At 34.4% G+C, this 25,521-nt stretch overlaps 4 protein-coding genes across 9 annotated transcripts in view; 1 reads left to right on the top strand and 3 right to left on the bottom strand.

The window, feature by feature from the left end:
* Positions 1-1,715: 1,715 nt before the first annotated feature.
* On the top strand, positions 1,716-3,695 carry LOC119639976 (RNA polymerase II-associated factor 1 homolog). The gene is made up of 2 exons (XM_038037732.1): positions 1,716-1,912; positions 1,993-3,695. The coding sequence occupies exons 1-2, from the start codon at positions 1,845-1,847 to the stop codon at positions 3,626-3,628; spliced, it is 1,704 nt and encodes a 567-aa protein (XP_037893660.1). The 5' UTR covers positions 1,716-1,844; the 3' UTR covers positions 3,629-3,695.
* Positions 3,696-3,761: 66 nt separating this feature from the next.
* On the bottom strand, positions 3,762-9,972 carry LOC119639977 (coiled-coil domain-containing protein 39). The gene is made up of 8 exons (XM_038037733.1): positions 9,736-9,972; positions 9,515-9,662; positions 8,818-9,389; positions 6,852-7,181; positions 6,680-6,781; positions 5,780-6,578; positions 4,328-4,493; positions 3,762-4,247 (listed from the first exon to the last, which is right to left on the bottom strand). Exons 1-8 carry the CDS (start codon positions 9,970-9,972, stop codon positions 3,770-3,772), a joined length of 2,832 nt encoding a protein of 943 aa, XP_037893661.1. The 3' UTR covers positions 3,762-3,769.
* A 2,450-nt stretch (positions 9,973-12,422) lies between these two features.
* On the bottom strand, positions 12,423-17,242 carry LOC119639964 (zinc finger protein 2). Its single transcript, XM_038037713.1, has 3 exons — positions 15,970-17,242; positions 15,697-15,894; positions 12,423-14,968 (listed from the first exon to the last, which is right to left on the bottom strand). Exons 1-3 carry the CDS (start codon positions 17,156-17,158, stop codon positions 14,367-14,369), a joined length of 1,989 nt encoding a protein of 662 aa, XP_037893641.1. The 5' UTR covers positions 17,159-17,242; the 3' UTR covers positions 12,423-14,366.
* A 4,940-nt stretch (positions 17,243-22,182) lies between these two features.
* The window catches only part of LOC119639887 (E3 ubiquitin-protein ligase TRIP12), a 65,641-nt gene continuing 62,302 nt past the window's right edge, over positions 22,183-25,521 (bottom strand). For all 6 annotated transcript variants that reach the window (XM_038037586.1, XM_038037585.1, XM_038037587.1 and 3 more), the window contains 5 exons: positions 24,700-25,505; positions 23,944-24,633; positions 23,687-23,875; positions 23,409-23,610; positions 22,183-22,748 (listed from right to left, as the gene is read on the bottom strand). In XM_038037586.1, coding sequence (XP_037893514.1) covers positions 22,291-22,748; positions 23,409-23,610; positions 23,687-23,875; positions 23,944-24,633; positions 24,700-25,505 — 2,345 coding nt within the window. In that variant the 3' untranslated portion in view covers positions 22,183-22,290. The remainder of the gene's footprint in view (positions 22,749-23,408; positions 23,611-23,686; positions 23,876-23,943; positions 24,634-24,699; positions 25,506-25,521) is intronic.

The following is a 25,521-nucleotide window of genomic DNA, read 5'->3' on the forward strand; positions in this document are numbered from 1 at the left end:
CTTCTTCAGACTTCTGCTATCATCTATTAAAAAATGAAAGTAACTCAGAAGCTTCCAAGTAGTGCACATACTTTATAAAGTTAAAAGTGACTTTCTTATTATGACCATTACGTATATAAAGTGAAACCATTATCATTTTCATATTTGATCAAAAATATTTGTACAATCCGAGAAAACATTGAAACTACAGCCATATTTCGACAAGTACTACTAGTAGTCACTATCTCCGCTCGCACTTGCTTCGCATGCCTGCGTCCGTACATTAGCCGAGTTAAATTTTGGGCAGACATTTCAGGAAAGCTTTTATGACTTTAATTATTCCAATAAAATAAAGTGTATGTGAAAAGACTCTCAGAAGCATCGTTAGCGAAATTGAAAATTTTTTATGTTGATGATCCAATCGCGACTCTAGCCGAACGGTTACTGTTGACTATCGGTAAAAATAAACCTTTTATTGATTCCGAGCAGCACATAGAGATTGCTGGGATCGGACATAACCTCACCATTGACATGCAGGTTATTCACAGTAAAAATAGGATATTCGCACTGTATCCGAATCAATAATTATGCCTCTTTCGGTGTTCCGAAATCGGCAATAAAATTATTCCACCTGAACTTTAAAAAAAAAAAAACTCAAGGCCAAATGAAAGTTTTCATCAAGACAAAAAAATTTTCGTTTATACGGCAATTAATTATCCAAATAAACAAATTTCTTTGTGAAACTCATTTGTCACTAGTTGGAATGTAACTCATAGACATCTGTAAACCGATTTTACATAAGAAACACTGCGGAGCCTTTAATTGCTTAGTTAACCTGTTGACTAATTGCAGCAATTGTAAAGCACACGTGAAAGTCGCGTGGCTTCGATTTGCATATAACGGCAGCTGTTGCTATGAATTCTTGAAAGATTGTTAAGTAAATGTATATTAGCTTTAAAACAAATGTGTTATACTCATCGTCCGCAATAGAAAACTAGCAACAACAAACTAGCAACATTGATTATTCTTTATAAGAATTGTGATTACATTTATTAGGATTGAAGTATAGTATGGTTTACTTGTTTACCTACATTTCAATACAACCCTTGTTATTCTCTTATATTTTTTGGAGTAGGCAGAATTGAATACTTTTATTTTTTTTGCCTTGTAACATGGCATAAATTCGAATTTGAATTAATCAGGTTTTCGCTATCAGAGCCTATGTCTTATGGTTTTTAACTTTCAAAGAAGAAAGCAGAAAAAAACCAATTATAACAAAAACGCGCATATGAATGAAAATTTTCGTATTTGTCATGCGAATAAATCAATTAATAATATTTATGAAACTAAAGGGGAAATAATATATAACTGATTCATTAATGAATACAAGAAATTAGATATTTACTTATGCGACATAATCGTTGTCTTCCCTCAACTACTTTTTACTGACAATATGTATATTAACTTACCGTAATGCACGTTCACATTATGGCTTTTTTAATATTTTTAAACAAGAAAAACAATCGAAAAGCAAATCTATATCCGATAATGTAAAAGTTCTATTTCATAAAATCGAATTAAGGGTTGCCTTGGAAAAAAACATCATTCTTCTCGTTTTTAATCTGTTCCGTTCCAAATAAGTACAGAGATGTCATAATATTCATAGAAAAAATTCGACTTTGTCACCCTGTTATTTGTCGGAACGCATAAGTATTCGCTTTCATTTTTCAACTATTTTATTGTTGTTGTTTTGAGTGCCTTTAAATTGAAATTTTTAAACTTTCTTTAGATAATTCGCAAAACTTTGGCTGCAAAAAAACGGATAATTCATCAAAACACTCAAGCGGTTTGTTATAAATCATAGAATGCCGCCAACAATTAATAGTGCCGCAATTCCAGCTGACAAAAGGGCGCAAAGGCCTGCAGAGAAGAAGTAAGTACTTTCTACTATTTTTTTGCTCCCGGTTTTGTTCGATTTTTTAATCTTATAAATTCTATTACAAACTATTTCAGATCTGATCTAATATGCCGGATTAAATATGGCAATAATTTGCCGGATATACCATCCGATTTGAAATTTTTGCAATATCCATTCGATAGTCATCGTTTCGTCCAATATAATCCGACTTCACTGGAGCGAAATTATAAATACGAAGTATTAACTGAACACGATTTAGGTGTGACCATCGATTTGATTAATCGTGATTTATATCAAGCTGATCCGTATGCTCAATTGGATCCAGCTGATGAGAAATTGTTGGAAGAAGACGTTCATACACCTCATGATTCAGTTCGATCTAGGCAACATTCGCGCAGTGTTTCTTGGTTGCGCAAATCTGAATACATTTCCACCGAGCAGACTCGCTTTCAGCCTCAGAATCTTGAGAACATTGAGGCCAAAGTGGGTTATAATGTGAAAAAATCTCTACGTGAGGAAACTTTGTATTTAGATCGCGAAGCTCAAATTAAGGCGATTGAGAAAACCTTTAGCGATACGAAGAATGAAATTAGTAAACATTATTCTAAGCCGAATGTGGTGCCCGTAGAAGTCTTGTCAGTATATCCAGATTTCAACAATTGGAAGTATCCTTGCGCTCAGGTCATTTTCGACAGTGATCCGGCAACAGTGGGCAAAAATGTACCCGCACAGTTGGAAGAAATGTCTCAAGCAATGATTCGCGGTGTTATGGATGAGAGTGGAGAACAATTTGTTGCTTACTTTTTACCAACGGAAGTCACTTTGGAAAAGAGACGTTCAGATTTTGCTGAGCAGATGCTCTATAAAGACGATGAAGAATATGAATATAAGATTGCTCGCGAATATAATTGGAATGTAAAGAGTAAAGCTTCCAAGGGTTATGAAGAAAACTATTTCTTCGTAATGCGTCCTGATGGCGTATTCTATAATGAGCTTGAGACTCGAGTACGTCTGAATAAAAGGCGTATGAAAGTTGGTCAACAGCCAAGCAATACGAAATTAGTAGTAAAGCATCGCCCATTGGACGCCAATGAACATCGCATGCAACGTTATCGGGAACGGCAGTTGGAACCAGCCGGTGATGAAGATGAAGAAGAGGAAGAAATGGTAGTTGATGGGGATGGGGTGGAAGAAGAGCAACCACAAGAGTTACAAGAGGACGATAACGATAAACCTAAGCCGTCGGATGTAGAAGAAAAATCTAGAGATCGAAAGTCGCGTTCTCGTTCCAAGTCTCATGCCAAATCGCAATCCCGTTCACGCTCTCGTTCAGGTTCAAGATCGGGATCTGATTCAAGATCTGGATCGGCTTCGGGCGATTCCAGGGCGTCTTCCAGATCACGGTCCCGTTCGAAATCGGGCTCACGCAGCCACAGTCCCAGTCGCAGTCGTTCGCGCTCGAAATCTGTTTCACGTTCCCGCTCTCGCTCACCTTCGAAAAGTCGTTCACGTTCGGCGAGTCCGGCCAGTAATGCAGGCGCTTCCGAAAAGTCTGGTTCACGTTCACCCACAGCTTCAAGAACATCACGTTCACGTTCTCACTCGAAAAGCGTTTCTCGGTCGCGCTCTCGCAGCGGATCTGGTTCACGTTCCGCAACACGATCACGAAGCCGCAGCCCAAGCGGCTCAGGAAGTGGCTCTGCCTCTTCGAGTGGTTCAGAAGACGATTAATTTGTTATTTGAATAAATGGAATTTTTAATTTTCTCCCCAAAAAGGATTTAAAAAAAAAAAAAACAAAGCAAAAGCTCACAAAATCGATATAGTACCATTAATGTTCTAAATAAAACAAAATTTAATATAAAAAATAAATTTCACTTCTCGCCGGGGAAATCCAACGATACTACACTTAATTTAGCAGAAGTTGAAGATTTCATTTGAGATTCTTCCGACATGGACGAACGCGAAGTATCAGGTAAATCGACAATCTTAGAGGATAACGATAAACCATCACATCCAGAAATATCACTGCGCCAGGATATGCCACTACGAGTTTTATGTAATAAATGCGGTAACTTCATACCGCGATCAGCGATTGCGCGCGCTATTTTGGGACCCAATTCATAATCATTATCAGCGATATCGCCTAATTGATTCAAAACGTTCATATTGCGTTTTTCCAATTCTTTCAAATCAATATCATGTTCATATAGTTCGAGTAACTCATTGCTAATATTCTGTTGTTTAATAGCTTTTAGGGCCTGCTTTAGTTCGTGATCTGCTCGATGCATTTTTATCTTTTGTTCATCCAGCTCTTTTCGCAATCGCGTTAAAAAATCAATATTTTCCATTCTAAAAGATAATACAATTACAAATATATATATATGTATATATATATATATTTTTTTTTTAAATTAACGAAAAATCTGAACCTCTTATTATGTTCCATTTCTAGGGTTTTCTCCAATCCGTTTTTTTCTTTTGAAGAGATTTCGTTATAGTTATGCAATTTAATGTATTTTCGCTGTAAAATTTTTACTTTTTGCAAAGTAGCGCAATAATTCTTACGCATTTCTTTGAACTCGTTATTCGCCTCTTCTGAAGTGGGTAAAAGGTTTAAATATATATATGTATGTATGCAATGTATTTGTAGATATATACAGTAAGAGCTCCTTATTCGCGGGGGATACGTTCCATAAAAATGCCGCGAATAGAGAAACCGTGAATACGGAATAATAATTTATAAGGGATTATAGGGGATACGTTCCTAGGTGACAAAATAAAAAAAATCAATTTAATTGAAGTTTTTGAACATTTTGATCAATTATCTTAAGGCTTAGGCAATGGTTTGAAGAATTTTGTAAGTTTCTCTTTCTCTAAAAATTAGACTTCGTTCCATAGACGGATCAACGTTCATTTGCTGTTCTTAACCCTTCAATAAGACTTTTCAAATTAGATGTCACGTTTCCAGTGCTTGTTGAAGCCTCTTCTTCAATGGGCGATGAATTTAACATTTCCTTCAAGTCGATTTCAGTCAAATCTTCATCTTGCGATTCAATCAATTCCTGAATGTAATTTGATTCTATCTGTTCGAACCTGTCTCGTCCTATTCCATTCGCGATTTCGGCTATGTTTGCATTCAACGTTTGAACTTGCACAGATTCTTCGTCATTTCCCGCAGTCAGAGCAGGCCACAGTTTTTTCGCAGCCTGACTTCGATATGTGTAGCTTCTCAGTTCTTCCAATGATTCTTTTATGTTTACGATCAAATTTCTTCCAGCATTCCATAACATTCATATCGGGATTATATTCCGTATTATCCGATATGATTTCGAAGATTCGTCTAATGTAGTAGAGCTTAAAGGCCTGGATTATGCCTTGGTCCATAGGTTGAAGCAAAGCCGTCGTGTTGGGAGGTAAAAATGTCACTTTTATATTTGGATGCATAGCTTCAAGTTCGCGAGGATAAGATGGTGCAGTGTCCAAAACTAAAAGTGCTTTAAAGTCTAAATTCTGTTTTTTTGAATAAGTTTCAACTTCAGAAACAAAACAATTCTGGAACCAGTTGCAAAAAATCCGAGAATAAAGGAATTTATAGCCGCGCATATGGGAACTGGGTCGCATTTCTTTAAACCGCGAATAGTAAAACCACGAATGAGGAGCTTTTACTGTATATGTATATATATATATATAAATATATTTATATGTATGTGTTTGTAGATATACACACGCATATATATATGCACGAATGTGTAGATATATACGTATAAACATAGATATGCAATGAATATGTATGTATTTGTAAATATGTATATATAAAGTGTGGATGTATATAATGTTTATAATGTATTTGATGTTATTCTTATTAATAATTATATACGTACCGCCACCGGGATGTGTGCGTACATCTTTGCGAAAGTCATCGTTGGCATTATTAAATAAGGCCAAAGTATTGCCTAATGCCTTTATCTCTTCTTCAGCTTTTAAAACATTTTCGTTAAGGACATTACCTTCATCCAGAAGCATTTGCTTCTCTTGGGCAGTTTCCACTCTTAACTGCGTAGCAGTTATTAATGTACCATCCGAATTGACACCCAACAATTTCGAAGTTAATTCAAATCGAGCTTTTACCGCTTCTAGATGCTTAGTCCTCTCGCCGATATCTGCACGTAAAGTGCTTAACTCTTCGTTTAAATGCTTGCGTTTTAATTTAAGCAAATCAATTTGACTTTTAATTTCCACGATGCGATCGTTAATGGTGCGATTCAAATGCATACGATGCTTAGATAGATTATACGTATTATCATCGCAATGATTTATTTCAATTTCGAATTCATTGGTGCGCATTTTGAATATGCTTAAATCGACAATGTAACCTTGATTGCGACGCGTGATATCCTTGAGAAGTTTTAAACTGCCCTCGCAATAGACTTGGGCCTCCTTGATTTTGAAATTTATTTTATCCAATTCGGCGGTATCGTTATTATAAATTACAGTTAATTTTCGCATATCATTATCAAGTTTTTTGTTTTGCATCTGAGTCGCTTGAAGGACTTTAACTAACTTGTTATGTTGTTCTTCTAATTCTTTCAGATAGTCTTTATTTTTCACTTCAAGTTCAGGATCGATCAAACCGCCTTTCAATGTCATTACCTTATGCTCTAATTGCAAAACCTTAAAAGCCTTTATTATATAAAAATCAAAGAAGAAGAACAAGACGAAAAAGAAGAATAGTCACTAAATAAAATTCACTGCATATTAGGTAATAAACTTTGTAACGTTACCATGTCATAATGGACTTGGGTCTGATGTTTCAATTGTTTTTCATAATTATCGATATTCCGCTTCATGGCCACCGCTCCGCTGCGGTAAGCATCAGCAGCCGTCTACGGTATATAATGTTTCTTATAAAAATCTTCTAAACAAAAGTATTTTTTTTTAATTTCAATTACATACCAATAATGTTTGCGCGTCATCCTGGAAAGTTTTCAGTTGCAACATACCACGATACGAAATGCCATTAATTCGTTCGTTTTCTTTACCAACTTGATTTGCTATTTTCTCTTCCGCATCCATTAAATCTTCCAACTGTTGCAAACGTTGTGCAGCCGATAAATTTTGATTTTGTTTATCCTTCAACCTTTTAGTTAACGTCTCTACCAATCCATTAAGTTCTTTTATTTGCGTTAACCGATCAGTTTGCAATTGTATATTACGACGATTCTCAATGCGTTGCTGCTCAACACGATGAGCTAAACCTTGCAATTCTTTTTGCAAGATATCCACCTGAAATCACAAAATGTATATGTGTATGTATGTTTGCTTTACAAAAGTTGCCAGTGATATTGAAACATATCTCCATCAAGACTCGATATGCTTTCTTAAGAAGATCCCTATATGATATTGCGAGTCTAATGAGCTCTGATACTTTAAAAACTTAAATTGCTTATGTAGGAGTCAGGGCAGATAAGAGATGTGATTGTTTATAAAAACACTTGGGGACGCAATCTTAGCTTATAGAAATTTTAAAGTCTTAAAACTTGAGACGTTAGACTGAACATTAGAGGGAGTACAAGTTGCTCACAAGACGCTTTTTTCGCATCCGCATAGTAGCTACCGTGAGTAGACAAAAATTGCGATTATTAACACTGTGATTGCGGGTTCTCAAATCCCAATGCAGTAAAACTTTTCTATGATCATAGCTATTGCGCACGCATCCGACAGATTTCGACCGCTTCCTTATCTCTTTCCTTTTCTTTACTACGCGTATTATAGAAATAGGGGATATCCCCTGAATGATTAGTAATGTTGGTAATAAAAAAAAAAATAAATAAATATCGCTTCTGGTTATCTCTTTCCATTTAAGAGATCCTTAGGAGATCTTCGATCGATATTTTGATATTCCGAGTCTGCTTAACTTGCTTAAAAATGCAGATAAAAGATGCGATCATTGAAAAACACGATCTTGAAACGCAGACATTAGATTGAAGGTTAGTGTAGACGTCTCCCTTAGGCTTAAGTCTTATCACAAAGCCTGTTTTCCATTCCCGCATACTAACTGTCGTGAGCAGGCAAGAAAAGCGATTATCAAGTCTGTGTTCGCCGGTTCAAATCTCAATCCAGTAGAGATTTCTTTCATCTTAGCTATAGTGAATTAGTTCACACATACCACTCAGCGATTGCGCACATACCGTCCAGATTGCGTACGTTTCCCTCTCTCTTTCCTTTTCCTCACATATCGTATTATAGTAATAGGGGACATGATCTTAATGACTGGTTAGTCATAAGTTAGTCTTTCCATGATGAGCTCTCTTCGTAGCGGCAATTAACTAAATCTTAAACTTGAAATACATAGCAAGAGAAACGATTTATCTCTTCGGCTAGTTCTCTATAATTTTCCTTCAAAACGAAACATCTTGAGAACTATGAAGCATGTATGCGAGACCCATTCATCTAATTTATGCTTATTTCTTTAACTGGCGAACAATTTTAATTTCATGGGATTATTAATTAGGTAAGGGATACCTCCTGCCGGTGCGAGCACGTTGCTGATCGGGAAAGGTAACAGAAAGATTGGTATGAAAAAAGAAAGTAACTGGCTTTTAGCTGCACGCAATCGTCAATAATCATCAAATCGAGCAAAACTACTTCAACTGCTCTAGGCAAACAGGCATTAAAGGTGTCAATCATACTGAAAACTTAGTATTCGGCTTAGTATTCTATTGAGATCAAACTTGACTTTTACAGATATTTGCGAAAGGTTGGAAGTGCCAAACGATCAATCGATCGAAATCAAGCGAAAAGAAACTGTTCGCAAAGAAAAGCTAAAAGAAGAAGTGAAGTTGAAAATGCGGAAGAATTGTCATCAAAAATAAAATGATTATATATCTGGAGATTTTGAACTAATAGATCTCAATTTTACCTCATTCGTTTTCAAAATCACCATATCCGACAACATTTGTATTTGCTCTTTAATCTGTGAAGCTTCGGTATTCAATTCCTCAATATTCATTTCAACTGTACGATTATTTGCAATGATTCCATTTAAACGATCTTCGCTCGATTTCAGCTCTCGACCTTTCTCTGCGGCTAGTTCACGCTTTTCGAGCAATTTTATTTCGATATGACGTATATTTTTTTCACGTTGAACCATTTGAGTAACCGCCAATTTCCAAATGTTAACCATTTGTCGTCGTTCCGAGTGTGCGGTTCGGTATAAATTCGCTGTGCACTCGAGATTGCATTCTAACGTTTTTTGCTCATTATATAAATTGATTAATTTATTCCGACAGACTTCCATTTCGCTGGTTATTTTTTGACGCCTTTGATTTTGCAATTTAGCTTGTTTCTGATCATCCTTATAATACATATCAATTAATTGATAACCACGATTGCCATCCTCCATTGCTTGACGCCATTCGATAAGTGCCGTTTTCGCCCATTTAATGCGATTAGTTGCATCATCAATGTTATGCTTTCGTTTACACATTTCCTCTACGGAAAAATATAAAAATATATAGACATATATATATATATATATAGAGAGAGAGAGAGAGAGAAATTTTAATTATTTTAAATATATATATGTATGGCTAATATGCCTCAAAATCTCTGCCTACTTTCGGTGGTGTCGACAAAATTTTTATAATTATTCCATTCTTTCGAGACGCTCTTTAAATCCTCTTTCAACTTGGAATGCGTGCGTTGTGCTAATTTATAGAGATGAGCTTCCGTACGGGTCTCTCTTTGATAGGCTTCCAATAATTTCTAAAAGAAAATTTTTCCATCATTTTACGCACATATATGAATATAAAATTTTCAATTGCTTTATCTGTCTCACCAAATTATGATTGATTGTCATTTCGGCATTTTTTGCATGTTGTTGCAATTTCTCATAACGTTCCGAAATGTTTTGATCTTTATCGATGACGTCATCTTTTGATTTAGATAATTCCCAAATCTCTTCTAAGATGCTTCGATTTTCTTCATTGGCCATCGGAACCTTCGATGAGATATTCCAGCCCATTGCGGTCATGGCTTTTTTCAGCAGCGTCTCATTCATTTTTTCGAGAGCCATTTTTCAAAATGCATAAAACAAAAATTCCTCTTCTTCTTCTTTATTAATTTATTTTTATTTTATTGCTGTGAAAAAACGAAAAAATATATTCTTTTTAAAAATTTCCTCCTTTTTTTTTTTTTTTTTTTTTTTTATATTATATATATAAGAGTTTTTTATATATTTAAGTCAGAGAGAGAGAGAGAGAGAGAGAGAGAGAGAGAGAGAGAGAGAGAGAGAGAGAGACTTTTTAAATAGTCTCCATGGTGAAGTTTTTGAAAAGTTATATCAGATTGTTTCTTAGCGACTACATTACTTGAACAAAAAAAGAGAGTAGTAGTATTGCTAGTTGCTAGTGCTTATCTGCTTTTAGTCTTGGAAGTTACATTTTCATTACACTATTTAATGTCCGACACAAAAATAACACAAAAATAGCGACTTGTAGGTTGAACACACACAAGAAATCGAAATGGACAGGCGGACAGACAAGTAGGTTAGGTTGAATCAATCAGCATAGGAAAAGGTGGTTCTAACTTAATAGGCTGTCATGTCACAAGTGGTGTGGGGTATATAAAGGAGTTCATAGTCTTAGTTGGTAATGCTCATCCCACTTTTAGCCCTAGAATTTATTTCTTTGACCCAAACAAATTATAGTAATAATAATAATATTTCGAAACTAAGAACTAAATGATCGTAGGTTCAAAACTCAAGTGCGCCAGACTTTTCATAATAAAGCCGATAGCCTTAGATGCTAGGGCTTTAAGATTTAAGTGCTAGAATTTATTCCCTGGCTGAACTAATTGTGATAATAATGACAATAATAAAAATTTCACGATTTTCATACGTTATATTCGGTTCACCACAAAGTTTTGATAATGAGATCCACATAAAAGCCTCCGGATATGACTCTGAAGTATTTGATTTATTAACGTTTAAGGTTATATATCCTGTCACTGCGGTTGTCAAATTTCTTTCTTTTTTTTTTTGATAGAAAATGCCCTGAGTCAGAAAGAATTATGCACAGAGGGATAAGAAATGTGAACAGCCTGGATGGACGATTGATAAGCTTAATATTGAATGCTCATCAAAGTCGAAAAAATGCTGAAAAAAAAATATTCTTAACGACATTTAACAAAAACTAAGAAATTTTCCTTAAGCGAAATAACAATAAAAGTTTAAAGAAGTGAACAACATTTTTTCTTTTTTCCAATTTTCTATTTTAATAGCTCTGAAAACTTTAATGCTTCCTTTTATGTCAGCAGCTAACTCGACTGGCATTTCTTTTGGTGTTACTAAATTGTTTGCTATCTTTCTTTCATTTTTGTTGCAGTCTGCAAGGACCAAAGACGAGTCTCGTTTTCGTTCTACACTGTAAGTTAAGAAGGCAGGTGAAGCACTTTAAGATTTGACTCTGACGTACGGAACGTCGATGGCTGATCTCGTTCGAAAGTGAAACATACGATTCCGAATGAGATCGAGTAACGGGCTGACAACACCGAAGATTCGACGAAAGCTATCCTCAATGTTTTGTCCTTCTTTTGGATTTAGATTTCAACTTGACCAGATCAGACGTGCGCTCACCTCCGTCCTTGGAGGACGATACTCTTGTAAAAGTTAACGTGTGAATCCATAAAAAAACTGAAGGGAGTTTTAGAAGTGCTAAGAGTTATTAACTGGTATTGTAAAGAAGGACCTAGTTAGGCACACAAATTCTAATCTGAATAAACGTAGAAGAGTAGCTACCATCCCAATAAGAAAATTTTCTTATAAAAACCTTGGCTTACTCACTAAGTGTTACACTAGCATAGCTAAACAGACGATAAGGTAAAATTTAACATCGAAGGAAAAATTCTACGTCCCTACAAGTCTTCTTGCCCAAATACTTGTGTATTCACCTTCGCAGTCATATTGTTCGGGTTTTGTGCTCTGAAAGGTGGCTCATTCAGACTATAGCTTCATGTCTTTAAGATTTCTGTAAGAAGACTCACGTAAGAAGACGTCGCTACATCACCTCTCGCTGTTTCAAGATTACCGGAAATTGATTTCATCAGATTGTCATCGGTTACTTTATCAAGGAATAAATTTTGTGTAGCCGAACTGATGAGCATATTTCAGGCCGCAATAAACGCATTCCCTTTCAGCTTATAAACGTCACTCGTCATATTGAAAGCAAACAGCGTTTATAACCTATAGATAAAAATTAATATAAATAGTAGTCAAGAACGAAATTTATAGACAACACTCAATAATTTGTGCACAAATATTAAGTAGTAAGCGACAGAGTGAGGTTATGTCGTTTGCAATAAGTTTATTTGAATACTGTAATATTTAATTGAAATCAAGAGAAAATATAATCTTTAGCTTATTACTAGACAATGATTAATATTTTAAAGCTTATTTTTTAACATTTCATTCAGTTTATTTTACAATTCTTTTCTCACATTTAATTCGTAATATAATAATTATTATTATTTTCTCTGTCTCTCTCAATACAATTTTGATTTTCAATCTCGCGGTATAAGAGTATAATAATAAGTTTGCTTGAATGTGTGCAAACAGCTGCAAAAATTTCTGCTAGAATTATCTTTTATTATAAAGTGATTTTGAATCGATCTAAGCTTGTTTGTCCATCTGTCCAATCATTCATCTTGTTTTTCTCTGTTCATCTTACGAGATATTTTAATGCAATTTAAACCAAAGACAAACGGACAATTTCGAAGACAAATTGGAAATGATTCGGATTGGAATACTTTGTCTACCACTTCCTATATAAGGCCATAGATTGGAAAGTAACCGTATGAAGCGGTGTGATGTGGAGTGCTTAATGGTGGGCAGTGTCCTAATACGATATTTTATCTGTTAATCGTTTGTGTGTGTAAAGGTGAAGATACAGATCAAGCCGCGGCTCGAAGCTTACTGCTGCTTCCACGAAAGAGACTCACTCGCGTTTATATTTTTTACAAATTATTCTTATATTGCGGTCTTCTTCAAATATATGAGAAAAGGTGAAATTCTTTTTGAAAAAAATCTAATCAGTTGATAGTTTGATCAGGAAATTTATGTGAAATCGAAAGAAAATTTATCTACGTATGCACAATAAATTTAGGGAGTTTTCTTGTTAGTAAGAACTTCTCTGTAGGTTCTCTCATAAACATCTTTTATATGCTATAAGGTATGCTAACTTCCTTTTTTCTATACTATCTAAGCGAAGAAGCCAAGTCAAGAAAAAGTGGGTAATTGGCTTGCCAAATATGGCTTATTCGCCCGAAACTTTTTTAGAATGTAAAAAAATGAATGGGAAGGACAGATAGACTAGGTATTGAGAAAGTATTGACCAAGACCTAAGGCAGAGTATGCCTACCATTTGAAATTTGGAAGTACAAGATCTCATCGATGCAAAATTAACGCAAATTTTCCTTGCTTTGAATACTTGGACTTATGTGCCATAAGGATGGCTTGCGGGGCGTGTTACGGTGTATTGAAACATGGCAGGCGATCAAAAATGAATATGCTTCGATAATTCGAAGCGAAAACAAATAAAAAAACTTATAGTGAAGCTTGGCCTACCGTTGTTAGAAACCCTACTCCACTCCGCCTGAAACGAATATAACGAATATTCAAAATAAGGCCTTATACAGCAGAAGTTGAAGAAATGGTTTAATCCAAATCAATTTCAATATCGTTCAGACAAGCTTATCGCGATTCCGAAAGTCAGTGGGGATCAGCCGATTAAATACTTCTGCCTTGTAAAAACTTAATATATCTTTGCATCATAAGTGGTGTAGGGTATAAAAATGGATACAGCCTTTCTGCACAATGGCCTTAACTACGCGTAAAATGCTCTGATCTGCTCCAATTCATACAAAACCATAACTGAAGCTAATTTAATTAAAGAGACCTTTAAGGGCAAGATGACCAGAATGTCCCAGAAATGCCACCAACAACAACTGTTGCCATCAAGTCGATTATTAAACGAAGATGATCTTCTTGTACGAGCAGACGTTCTAGGTTGATTTTCTGGCATGGCATCGCTCGGATGTATATCGCATTAGTCTGGATATATGGAATTCGCATATGCTACCCCAACTGCTAAGTGCGCCATGCGATGCTTTTTCTGATTATCAATCGTTTCAGTCGTGATATTTCATAGCCTCTCTCTGTGAAGCACTTCCATTTTTACGATACTCAAGAAAAAGAGTAAATTCGGGCTTATTCCCAAGAGAAGAAATGTTCTTTGAACACGTCTAACGGTACACTAGACTTTGACTAAAGTGTAGTCGGTATCTTTTTTCAATTATCGCAAACAAATCTACGAAAATGAACGCACATCCTATGGTAAGAACGAAATGATGCAGCCGCTGTACATTCCAAAAGGCCAAGATGTGTACGCTCTATCCATATCTTAGCGGAGATTTTCACAAGACGCTTGCACCATTCTCAGAGCTATCTAATAAAAATCTGGTCAAATCGCTTTCAAAAGCATTTAAATCCGAAGCTATCAGTTGCGGTGAGTATAAACGCATATTCTGTAATTGTTGCGTTGGAGATAGCGAAATACTATTGTCATCGGAAACGCTTTTGCAATTTTCGTTAGCCGTAATACCTAGTTTCTGACAGGATTCTGCAACCATTTCATCAATAATTTTGATTGGAAGTAAAACGTCTTGACGTTTTTCAATGATTTCCGTTATTTCAGCACTTGTAGGTGAATTTTGCAAATGGTTGAAATGGGCGGTTTCGCCTCCGTCTTTAAATATTGTATTGTTTATGGTAATACGTTGTGATGATGTAGCAACAGAAGAATTTTCCTCTAAAAATGCTTTAATAAAATTCTCTGATATATCATCTAATGTAGTCGCAATTTTGTTCCCGTCTTCGTTTGATGATTGACATTTATGCGTGCGTTGGGACACTTTATAACGGAAGCTCTTCTGGCATAATTCACATTTGTAGGGCATTACTCCGGTATGAATTCGTGTATGTACCAGAAATGAAACTCGTTGACGGAAACATTTTCCTAAACAGAAAGAAAGAATATTTTTTATTTTAAGCCACTTACACTCCATCTTATTGATTCTAAGTATTATTCCGTAATGAAATTTTGATCCTTCAAGATCAACGCTGATGTATATAGTTCTTCGGGGAATTTTTCGAGAGACATCTTTAAGGCATACACATACCAGTGGTTATCCCCATGCTGAGCAAAAAGTCGTACATGACCTTAGTATTAACAAAACATTCGAATTCAATGACAAATTTCATTCACTATTGACAAAAAAGTCGGACATAACCTCGATATTGACAAAAAATCAGCCATAACCCCTATTGACAAAGAGTAGGACATAACTTAAGTACTAGTAAAAAGTCGAATATAGCCCCAATATCGGACATAAACCCAATATTGACAAAAAATCGGAACATAACCTCAATATTGACAAAGAATCAGACATAACTCCAGTATCGACAAAAAATTTAATATAACCCTACTATTATCAAAAAAAAGTCGGACATAATATCAATATTGACAAAAAATAACCTCAAAATGAACAAAAAAGTCGGACATAATCTTAATATTGAGAAAAATTCGAATATAACAAAGTTCCGGACATAACCTCAATGTTGGTAAAAAAGTGAATAAAACTTAACAAAAAAAAAAACCAACATAACACATTTGCTTCTAGTTTCATTACAGATTTATGCATAAACGTCGCAATTTTTTTTTCTTCTGTTTCAATGCTAGCTTACCGCATACTTCACATTTAAATGGTTTCTCCCCGCTGTGAATCCGCTCATGATTGTGTAATGTTGACAATTCTTTAAACGCTCGACCACACGTATGGCAGACATGTGGCTTCTCATCACTATGATATAATAAATGTTTATGATAAGATTGCTGGAAGGTAAAGGTGCGAGCACATATCTCACAAGTGTAGGGCATCTCACCTAAAGGGATTATTTTAAAACGTCGACTTTATAGCATTTTTGTTTTATAGATTAAATATCATAGGTTCTTATTACCGGTATGTAGGCGTTTATGTTTTTTAAGAAAATATTTTGTAGTGAAACTTTTCGAGCATACTTCGCAATCCCAAATTTTCGGATTTTCCAAACTTGATAGGCTGTTATTACAATTGTTCGATTTTGATTGCAATTCTTTGCTCTCGTGATTTTGAGTAAGCGCCATTATACTATCGGAGTCAGGGTTGCTGTTAACTCTACTCTCAGATTCTGACTCGAGAGAGTTATCCCTTGGACAAATGGATGAAATATTCTGAGCAAGCTGTAAATTGGGAAATGGTTTGAAGACAATTGAAGCGTTTTCACCTTGATATCGGTTATGATTAAAATTCGAAGTATTGCTAGGAGGAGTTCTTATTAAGATCGAGGCACTTGATTGCTTATTACTGTTATTGAATTTCGTTTGGGTTATATTAATCGCTTTTAAACGTATACGATCACAGATATTTAATTTATTCGTCGAATTGCCATATGGTAGACCCACTAAATGCACCACTTTTAAATGAACCCTTAGAGAACCTTTCATTTTAAAAGTCTTTGCACATAAATGACATTTAAAATCAAGTCCACCATTTAATTGCTCACTGTTAATATCATTTTCGGTATTATTTATATTACAAGATGATTGTAATGTTGCGTATTGTGGTGGTAAGTTTTGATGGACTAACTTAATATGCATGTCTCTTAAATTTTGATTACGAAACGTAAATTCACAAATATCGCATGTAGCCAGATTTTCATCAGTATTTAATCCGGTCATTAATTCTTCTTCTTCTTCTTCTTCGTCTTCTGCTCGATGTTCTTGTTCATTTTTCTGTTGTGATCGTTGTTTTACCACAGCAGCTGACGACAATGACTGGGGAATATTTTTATAATTCAACTCAAGATCTAATTGCTTTTCTTCGTTTTCTTTTCTTAAGGCAAACGACGACGAAGAATGCCCAAGCGTCGCATTTGCTATTTTATTGATTGAGGTGGGCGTCTCCTCCTGCAATGCTATATTATTTATAAGATTCGTTGTATGACTAAAAAGGTGTATCGTCAATTTATCTAAACCTAAAAACAACTCATGACAAATGGGACAAGATAACGGGCCATTTGCCGCTTTAATTAGACTGCAACGCAATGCATCTATACTTGAGAAATTTGTTTGAGCACATAATGGACATAGCAGTGACATTGAACACATTTTCTTGTAGATATGTTTTCAATTTTGAAATATTTAAAAAAAAAATAAATAAATAAAAATCAAATCAATTTTTTTAAAAACTTTTTTTCACTTTTTATATTTTCTTTACACTTTTCAAGATTATATAAACTTTAGAAGTATTGTTGTTTTTTTTTTTTTTTATTAAATATGTCTTCTCTTAAACATAACTATTTTGTTTTCTTTTTTTTGTTAATTATATTGTAGTTATTTATTTTGAAACAATCCCTTTAATGTATTCAAAAGTTTAATTGCACTTTTTTTTTTTTTTGCTGTAGAGCTCTAGAGCTTTTAAGCAAATTTTTGTGTTGATATTCTTTGCGGTCACTTGTACGCGAACGAAATGAACGCATTTTGTGTAAATTATTTGTTTCGTGTTTATTTTATTTTTTTTTATTTTTTTTTTTTTTCATTTTCTAAAAATATATATTTTTGAAAAAAGATGGAATAAAAATGAAAAATTCCCATTCACATATACGCACACAAGCGCGGGCAGGCACACACACATTCACACATTCAGTTCAGTAAATATTAGCAATGAGTGCGATGCTGCGATCCACCACCGTAGAGAATATATTAGATTCATCAAAAGTTTATAGCAACGAAAATCTCATAAATGATATACATATGTGTATATATTTATATATATGTATATTGTTGATCGGCTGCTCACGTCTTATTCCATCTTTTTGAAAGTAAGTGCAACATAACCTAACCTTTCGTCTTAAATTCATTAACATTTTTATCGATTCAAACTCGGTTCATATCGAGCAAAATTAAAATTTTCCTTCTTTTCGGTTCTTCACATCATTAGATAAAATGTGTAAAGATATTACACATTCATGGATATTCTTCCTAGATCGATCGCAGGCAGATTTTAGTTTATTTTATTTGAATGTGAAACTCTTCGCTTTTATATTCTACCATACTTGCGGTGCCGAGGTACATCAATTTTGCGCGGACACCCGGATGAATTTGAAATAGACCCATCTTTTAGTATACCGATCAATTCAAAATCACTTCCTAAATCGATCAAAGCTTTTATATCCATCTGTACGTCTCCGTTTTAAACTACGGTCAGCAATTTTTAAAATAGTTTGACGAAATTTGAAACACTGGCATGTGGCACTTTGTTAGCCTACGCCACTTGTGGTACAAAAGTATATTAGGTTTGTGCGAATGTGTGGGACACCCAAAAAGACTTGTGATAGAGCCAGCTTTCATTATACCGATCAATTCATAATCGCTTTTTGAGTTAAGTTTGTCTGCCCGTCTATTCGTCTCGTTTTTTCGTGTTCACTCAACAGATCGCAGGTATGGTTTGACAAATCTTACATGAATAAACTATACGACGGTATAGGATATTTAATGATGGACCGTGACTCACTATAGTGCCCTTACTAGTTTACATTAATCGCAAAGAAGACATATTGAAGTCTTAAAGCACTAGGATCTGGCATCTGCTTTATTGAAAAACTTGAAATTTAAAGTCAGAATCACGGAGTTTTTGATCGAGATCCTTGGTCTACTCGTCTACTCAAACGGAATACTTTGGATGACCTTTCGTCGTAGTCCAATCCAAGCGACTTAATATTTTTTACTACATCGCCCTTCGCAGGACGTTTTCTTGTGATTTTGATCCAGTGTATATAATCGACAACTCTTACAACCATCCCCATTTTATCGTTAAGCAACTAAGCAGTTTCTTTTAGGATACCTGCAGTTATACTTCCTATCGATTGTTTGACAACAAATACCGCAGTATAAAGACTAGCGCACGACAAGAAAAAGATCGCACAAATAGGACATGCGAGGACATAAACTGCGAATCGCCATTTAATGTTTGTCCTCGAATCATAAATGCTATATATGCTCTTGTGTTATGTGTGATCATATATATTTATAAACCAAAAATATATAAAGAATAAAATCACTTCAACAATAGTTTCACCTTTTATTAAGTAACAATCAGTTTTAAGTACTTACCTGCCTACAACATTTTTTTAGTTAGAAAAACCATTCTTCGATTCCCTCATCGATAAAAGAATAAGAATTGTAAAGATGAATAAGAAAAAATTGCGCGTTAATCCTAAATACCAATATATTTTCCGTTTTTTTTTTTTTTGTTCTCTGTACATTTTCTTTTCTAATGCGTATTTTTGCAACCGTGTCATCTTTCATATTAAGTAGAAAAAATAAAATTTTCTTCTAAACAATTTTTCTAATAATCTTCTATTTACGTGCTCCTGCTTTTTTTACTCTTTGTTTTCTTTTCAGTACCATTGTTATTGTTGAAAGTACTTCTTTTTAAGGCCTTCACCCTACTTGCACGTTTTAAATCGATTTAAACCTACATCTGATTATATTTTTGCTAAATTTTAACAATAAGGGACAAATGTCGATTTAGCCTTGTATGACGCGTACATTGAAATTGTTTTCCGTCGTTTTAGCGTTTCCAATGAAAAAACAAGCCAAAAAGTTTTTCATATAATGAAATGTGAAAGTAAAACCGCGGTGATAAAAACATGCTTTACTGTGCTTTCTATCATACTGGTAGTCGATGTGGCAACATTGGAAATTGTATGCTATCATATCGATATATTTTGTTAAATTTAACAGTTTTTTTCACAAGTATGTTTTTGTTAGGCGAGTCGGAAGTACGTGGCAGGCACTCGCGGGCGTTCAGACTTCACTGATTTGTGGAAAAATCATTGAGAAATTTTTGTCGGTTGATGTTTTCTGATTTTAATTATTCTCAGTATTAATTTTTTTGATGAGAAGAGGGGAGGGGAAGTGTAGACTTATATGCCAAGATATTTTTCTCGTTAGACGATTATTATTAGTTTTATATAAATTTTTAATTTTTTTTTTGTTTTAGGAGGGTGCAGAGCGGCCCGGTGGCATGGTCTTATAGTCTGAATGATGCGATTAGTTTGGGGTTGAATTATTTCAAGACTTTTTGTTTTGTAGCAATAACGTAATGAAAATTCGCTGGAGAAAAATTCCTCGATATTTTCTAACGAAGTACAATTACATTTATAGCCATACTTCACTGTTCGCTACATATTTATATATATTATTATTATTATTATTTTAATTTTAGACTAATGAAATGAATTCTTAGACTAAAAAAAGGACATTGAGCACTAGCAACACAGGCTATCGGCTCTATTTATATATAAAACAATAAATCCTCAATTGAAATATTTGATGAAGAAGTTGAAAAACGTGGGTTGAAAAGTGCCGTTGCGTTAAGTTAGGTAGAAATATGGGCCTTTTTGGATCCTTTTTTTTCAAATGTGAATGGAACCGACAAGTATAGGGTTTAAATTTTTATTTAATTTTGTTTTCATTTATTTACTGTTCTTTAATGTTTTCTTTTTTTTTCTTTATATTTCTTTATTTATAATAAATTTAGTATATTTTCTGACAACTTATTTATTTATGTATATTTTTTATTTTTTTAAAATAATTCACACATTTATACGAGAGAATATACCTATATGAATAATTTATGTATATATTTATATATAGGTTTACGTGTATTGTTGTTTATATATGTATGTACGCATGTATGTATGTATTTTATGTATATGTAGTAGCTATGAAAAAGTTATGCAAAAATTTTGTTTTTCATTACTTTTTTTTTTTTGTTATTAAACATTTAATTAAGCTTAGAAATTATTGCAAATTGTGGAGCGTATGTGTTGAAATGAGCTGAAAAATTAAATTGTTTTCTCTTTTTTTTCTTTAGTTTAATATTATTATTTAATCTACTACCCCCTACAGTTATTGTTGTTAAGCATTTACTATTTGTAAACTAAAACGAAGTTTTTTAAACACATTCTCATATTATATATATATATATATGTATACACACATACATATATATACATATATATATATATATATATACGTTTATATTAATTTTGAATTTTTTTTTTGTAAGATTTTCATTACCTTCTACTCTTTATTTTATAGTTAATATATATAATAACTACTCTACTACCATACAATCTAGGTCGTGGTGGTGCCTTAAAGAAAACCTTTACTTTCTTTTTTTTTTTAATTTGGAAATTAAGCAAAATTAAAGCTTATATCAACATATTACAAAAGAAGAAAAATTACAATAAAAATTAAATCTTTTGAAAACTCGAATGACGAAATTATAAAAAAAAAAAAAAAATACATTTATACATTTATATATATTAAACCTAAAAACAAAAAAGAAAACAAAAGACACTAACAGTGGTAAAAGCATTTAAACGATTTTTAAAAAAACTTAATAGTTGCACAGGAAAACCTCGCCATGCAAAACTTTGTGTGTTGTCTCAAAAGAGAAAAAGTAGCTGCAGCTTCACCTAAATAATCATTACGTTTTTTTTTTTTTAGTTTAATATACTCATACGGTTCTATGCTTTTCTGCCTCTTCTGTTTTTCTTATTGGTTTTCCTTTCTCTCTTCGTAGCTTTTTTTTTTTTTCTAAACCTTTACTAGATACTTATAAATTTATTAGCACACATTTATGGAGAAACAAAAAAAAAAAAAAATTGCGCTCTTAAAAAAATTGTTTTTTTTTTTTTTACATTTATCACTATGTTATAGGTGAATCCTTCATTGATTCTAAGAATAATAAGTAATAAGCAAAGGTTGTTGTAGTTGATTATGTTACCTCCTGCAAGCATACAATGTTATATGCGTTTATTTATTAGTTTATTTTTAGTAAGTTGTTGTTTAGCAAATGCTTTCGTATGCCTTTCATTTTTCCTTTAATAATTTTAATTGCGTATGTGTGTGTTCTTGCTTTTAATCAACATTTACTTATGTCATGTCTTTTAAGCTTTCTCTTTTTGCTTTTTTTATGCCTTAAGAATTAAACACAAACGACATTTTTTTTTTTATCTATTTCATATGATTGCATATTTATATATACGTATATATTCTTTGTTTTTGTTTTGTTTTTTTTTTTTCATTCGTATTGAAAATGATTTTCTTTCTTTTCTCAAGTTTTTTTCTTTGCAATACAAAAAAATCAACCAAAAAAAGAAAAAAAGGATTTTTTAAATATGTGCGTATATCTGTGTTAGAATTACTACTATCCCCCTTTTTCTTGTTTATGATAAATGGAACGACATGCTACCCTCATTGGCAGCGACTTTTAATTTAAGACGCATTACCTCGCGACTTGAATAGTCAGGTAGTTTTAAATAATTAACGCATGTCATTACTGAAGGCAAGTAATCATTCGGATTTTGATTGTTATCCAGTGTTTTGCGTACAATGGTCAGCGCAGGACTAAGAGCTTTAAAGCCACCGGTCGGTAAACGTGGCGATCCCGTAACAAATTGCAAAAATAAACGTTGCTCATCTCGCGTATAGGTTGAGAGAATATCGTACAGATATTTAATGGCCTGAGAATCTTGTGTGAAACCATGATCGGTCCGGCAACTTTCTTGCAACATTTTTACATCCCATCGTTGATAACAATTATTTCCACTACCGCAGAAGACATTCTCCAATTCTTCCGGATAAAACATACGTAAACGTTGTACAGGAAATATTGAATCGAATCCTATTAAAGAACACGAAATACAATGCAATTTTTAATTCAATTATTAAGATTAAAAATTTTCAATTCAAGTTTTCTTTCAATTGAAAAATTCACTTGGGAGGGTTCATTGCTATCTGCGTTCTACCAAACCATGATTTGCTACTTTGCTCTGTTAGGAGCATATTTAGCATCGGCTATATATCATTATATTCTGGTAAGTTAAGCTTTTCGCTCTATTATGGACGGCTTCCTTTTTAAAACTCGATTTATGCCTATAAACTAAACGCCCGTACCATAAGCGTTCCAAAAACTAAAGACAGATGGACGGACGACGATAACTCAAACCGAAATCTCATATCCATCAAGAATACGTCGTTTTATTGGTTTATAAAAAAGCTTCCTTCTTTCTCCTTATTTCCCCCTCACCTTAGAGTGCTACACCCGAACTAAAGATAATTTATAAGAAGCGCAAAATAAATATTTTAACGTGAGTGCACTAATTAACGGATTACTTTTTGCAGAGTTTTATGCAAGGTTCCACACTAGTGTCTCTATGGAACAAAGAAGACTATTTTTATTATGAAGGTGTTACTTATTCAATTATTGTGTTCTCTTGATAATGGACATCGGAACGAAAGTGTTCCGGCAACTATATAGTCGATTTTTAATAAGATTTCTTACCTTCTCTTAGAGCTTCAAATTGCTTTTGAACACCTTCCACCAGGAACCAGTAGGTGACGAGACTAATGTACTGATGTAGGTTATGTATGGTTACTGTAGTATCTCGTCCACCTCGGCACAATTCAATATTAGCATGACCGGGTAAAACGAAGTCTAGACCTAGGTCGGATATTGGGCATCCATCGAGATCTAATGATTCAACCTAATTTTGTAAAGAGAACAAAAACACAGCATTTACCATATTTCACTGAAAAATTGAGAAATGCTATGTAATTTACTTTTTCAGTCTTTTCCATAGCATCCAAGCCGTTGTCGATTAAAATTGTATCACGTTGATGCACGACATCTTGTAAACGTACTAAGGTGGATTGTACTTCCGGTGCTACACGAGCCAAATCAGATAAGCCTACATAAGATTCTTCGCTTAGTAGCCAACGATAGAAGGGTATGGAGAAGGGTAAATCCAACTAATAAAAAAAAAAATCAAAATTGTGGTTATATATATTCAATACTGTCAAAGTTTTTAAAATAGTACCATACGACTATCCATAACAGCTTTGGCCATAAATTTGCCCAGAAATTTGAATTTCGACTTGACTCGAGAGACTTGTGGTAATTTCGACGATTTACCTATGGGTAAAGGAAACAAACCGTAGATAGAATTAACATATGTTATTGAAGGTGTTGGCGAAATAGCTATTGGACTATGTTGGATTGGTGTGTTGCTCTCTAATAAAGGCATAGAGGGACCACCCGTCGATTGTTGTTGCTGCTGATGATCTCCACCTTGTTGTTCAATCAACATGTCAAAAATTTCATCAGCTAAGAGTTGCTGAGACAAATGTTGCTGTTCCTGTTGCTGGTGGTTATTGGCATTTGATAAATTTTGATTCTGACGTACAGAACCGACTCCGCCTCCATTATCAACTCGGTTGCTACGACTATTGCTACGTGTAGCAGTGCCTGATGTAGCGCTGGTAGGTGGACTGACTGTCGTATGGTTCGTTGTATTTGTGGTGGTGTTACTAGCCTGATTGTCACCCACAACGGAAGATTGCGGCTCATCTATATGCAGAGTAGCTGATGTCGATTTGACTACATCTGCTATAGTTGCTGAATTTTGCTTGTAGCTATCACCTCCATTCCAGAGACTTAAATCGCAACGCTGTAATTCGGCCGACACTAAAGCATAAAATTCCAGCGTGGGTCCTAACCCAGTACCAACCTAAAATTAAGCAATATAATCTTTTAGACTCACTTGTAATTGAACTTTTTTTTTTTTAAAACTCACCTCGTTTTCGTATTGAATTTCGAGCAGGGCTCTTGAGTGGCCAAACTCTTGCATGACATGTTCCGCTTGTTTTAGAATATCTTGACGGGAGATGGCCCGTTTACGGCGATCTAGACGTGGTGCTACTCTCTCCGATGATTCGGCTGAATTTAAGTCGGGAGTAGCATCTAACAAACGTTGCAAAGCTCGGTCTCTATCGAAACTAGTAGCATAGAATAGCAAGTGTCGCGTTTCGAAAGGAAATAAGAAAGGACAGGCCATTCCGATTTGTGGCAGCCACTGCGGTAAATTGCCAGTCATAATAACGAGTGGATCTTGTAGTTGACGGTTAGCTTTGGCCGTGATTTTTGAATGTATAAATTCAGCTTGATTTACGATAGGTTGGCGTTGGACACAGCCATATAAGTGCTCCCAATAACGATTAAGAGCATTAATAATTCGTAGCATGCAGAGGGCATCAAGTGATGCATCTTGAACCGAAGTAACTACATCAGCAGGCAGTGTTTTAGCAAGGAATGGCTTCAAAGCTGAAATCACGGGAGGGGCTATGCCTTCGTGCCACAACTCTGTTTTCTTGCGCAACAATTTCGATGATGATTTACTACTCTTCTTAGGCATTGATGATGAAGATGAGCTAGAAGCCCCAGAATTACTGGTCGTTGGGGCTGATGATGACGATGAGCTAGGTGCGGTGCTAGTGAGGTTAGATTTACAATTAATGCCACTGCTTGAACTGCCCACAGATATATCCTCTTCGACGGGACGATAGTATATGGTATGCTGTTGGACCCACACACTAGCATTGCCTATATTAAAACATTA

The sequence above is a fragment of the Glossina fuscipes genome, unplaced genomic scaffold (assembly GCF_014805625.2).
Source record: "Glossina fuscipes isolate IAEA_lab_2018 unplaced genomic scaffold, Yale_Gfus_2 114, whole genome shotgun sequence".
Lineage (NCBI taxonomy): Eukaryota > Metazoa > Arthropoda > Insecta > Diptera > Glossinidae > Glossina > Glossina fuscipes.

Coding starts and splice junctions, on each gene's coding strand:
- LOC119639976 (XM_038037732.1), top strand. CDS start 1,845: ATGCCGCCAACAATTAATAGTGCCGCAATTCCAGCTGACAAAAGGGCG. Junction 1,913..1,992: donor CAAAGGCCTGCAGAGAAGAA/GTAAGTACTTTC, acceptor AAACTATTTCAG/ATCTGATCTAATATGCCGGA.
- LOC119639964 (XM_038037713.1), bottom strand. CDS start 17,158: ATGTGTTCAATGTCACTGCTATGTCCATTATGTGCTCAAACAAATTTC. Junction 15,895..15,969: donor ACATAAACGCCTACATACCG/GTAATAAGAACC, acceptor TAATCCCTTTAG/GTGAGATGCCCTACACTTGT. Junction 14,969..15,696: donor ATTTAAATGTGAAGTATGCG/GTAAGCTAGCAT, acceptor CTTTCTGTTTAG/GAAAATGTTTCCGTCAACGA.
- LOC119639977 (XM_038037733.1), bottom strand. CDS start 9,972: ATGGCTCTCGAAAAAATGAATGAGACGCTGCTGAAAAAAGCCATGACC. Junction 9,390..9,514: donor TTTTGTCGACACCACCGAAA/GTAGGCAGAGAT, acceptor ATTTTTCCGTAG/AGGAAATGTGTAAACGAAAG. Junction 4,248..4,327: donor GAAATGGAACATAATAAGAG/GTTCAGATTTTT, acceptor ATTATCTTTTAG/AATGGAAAATATTGATTTTT.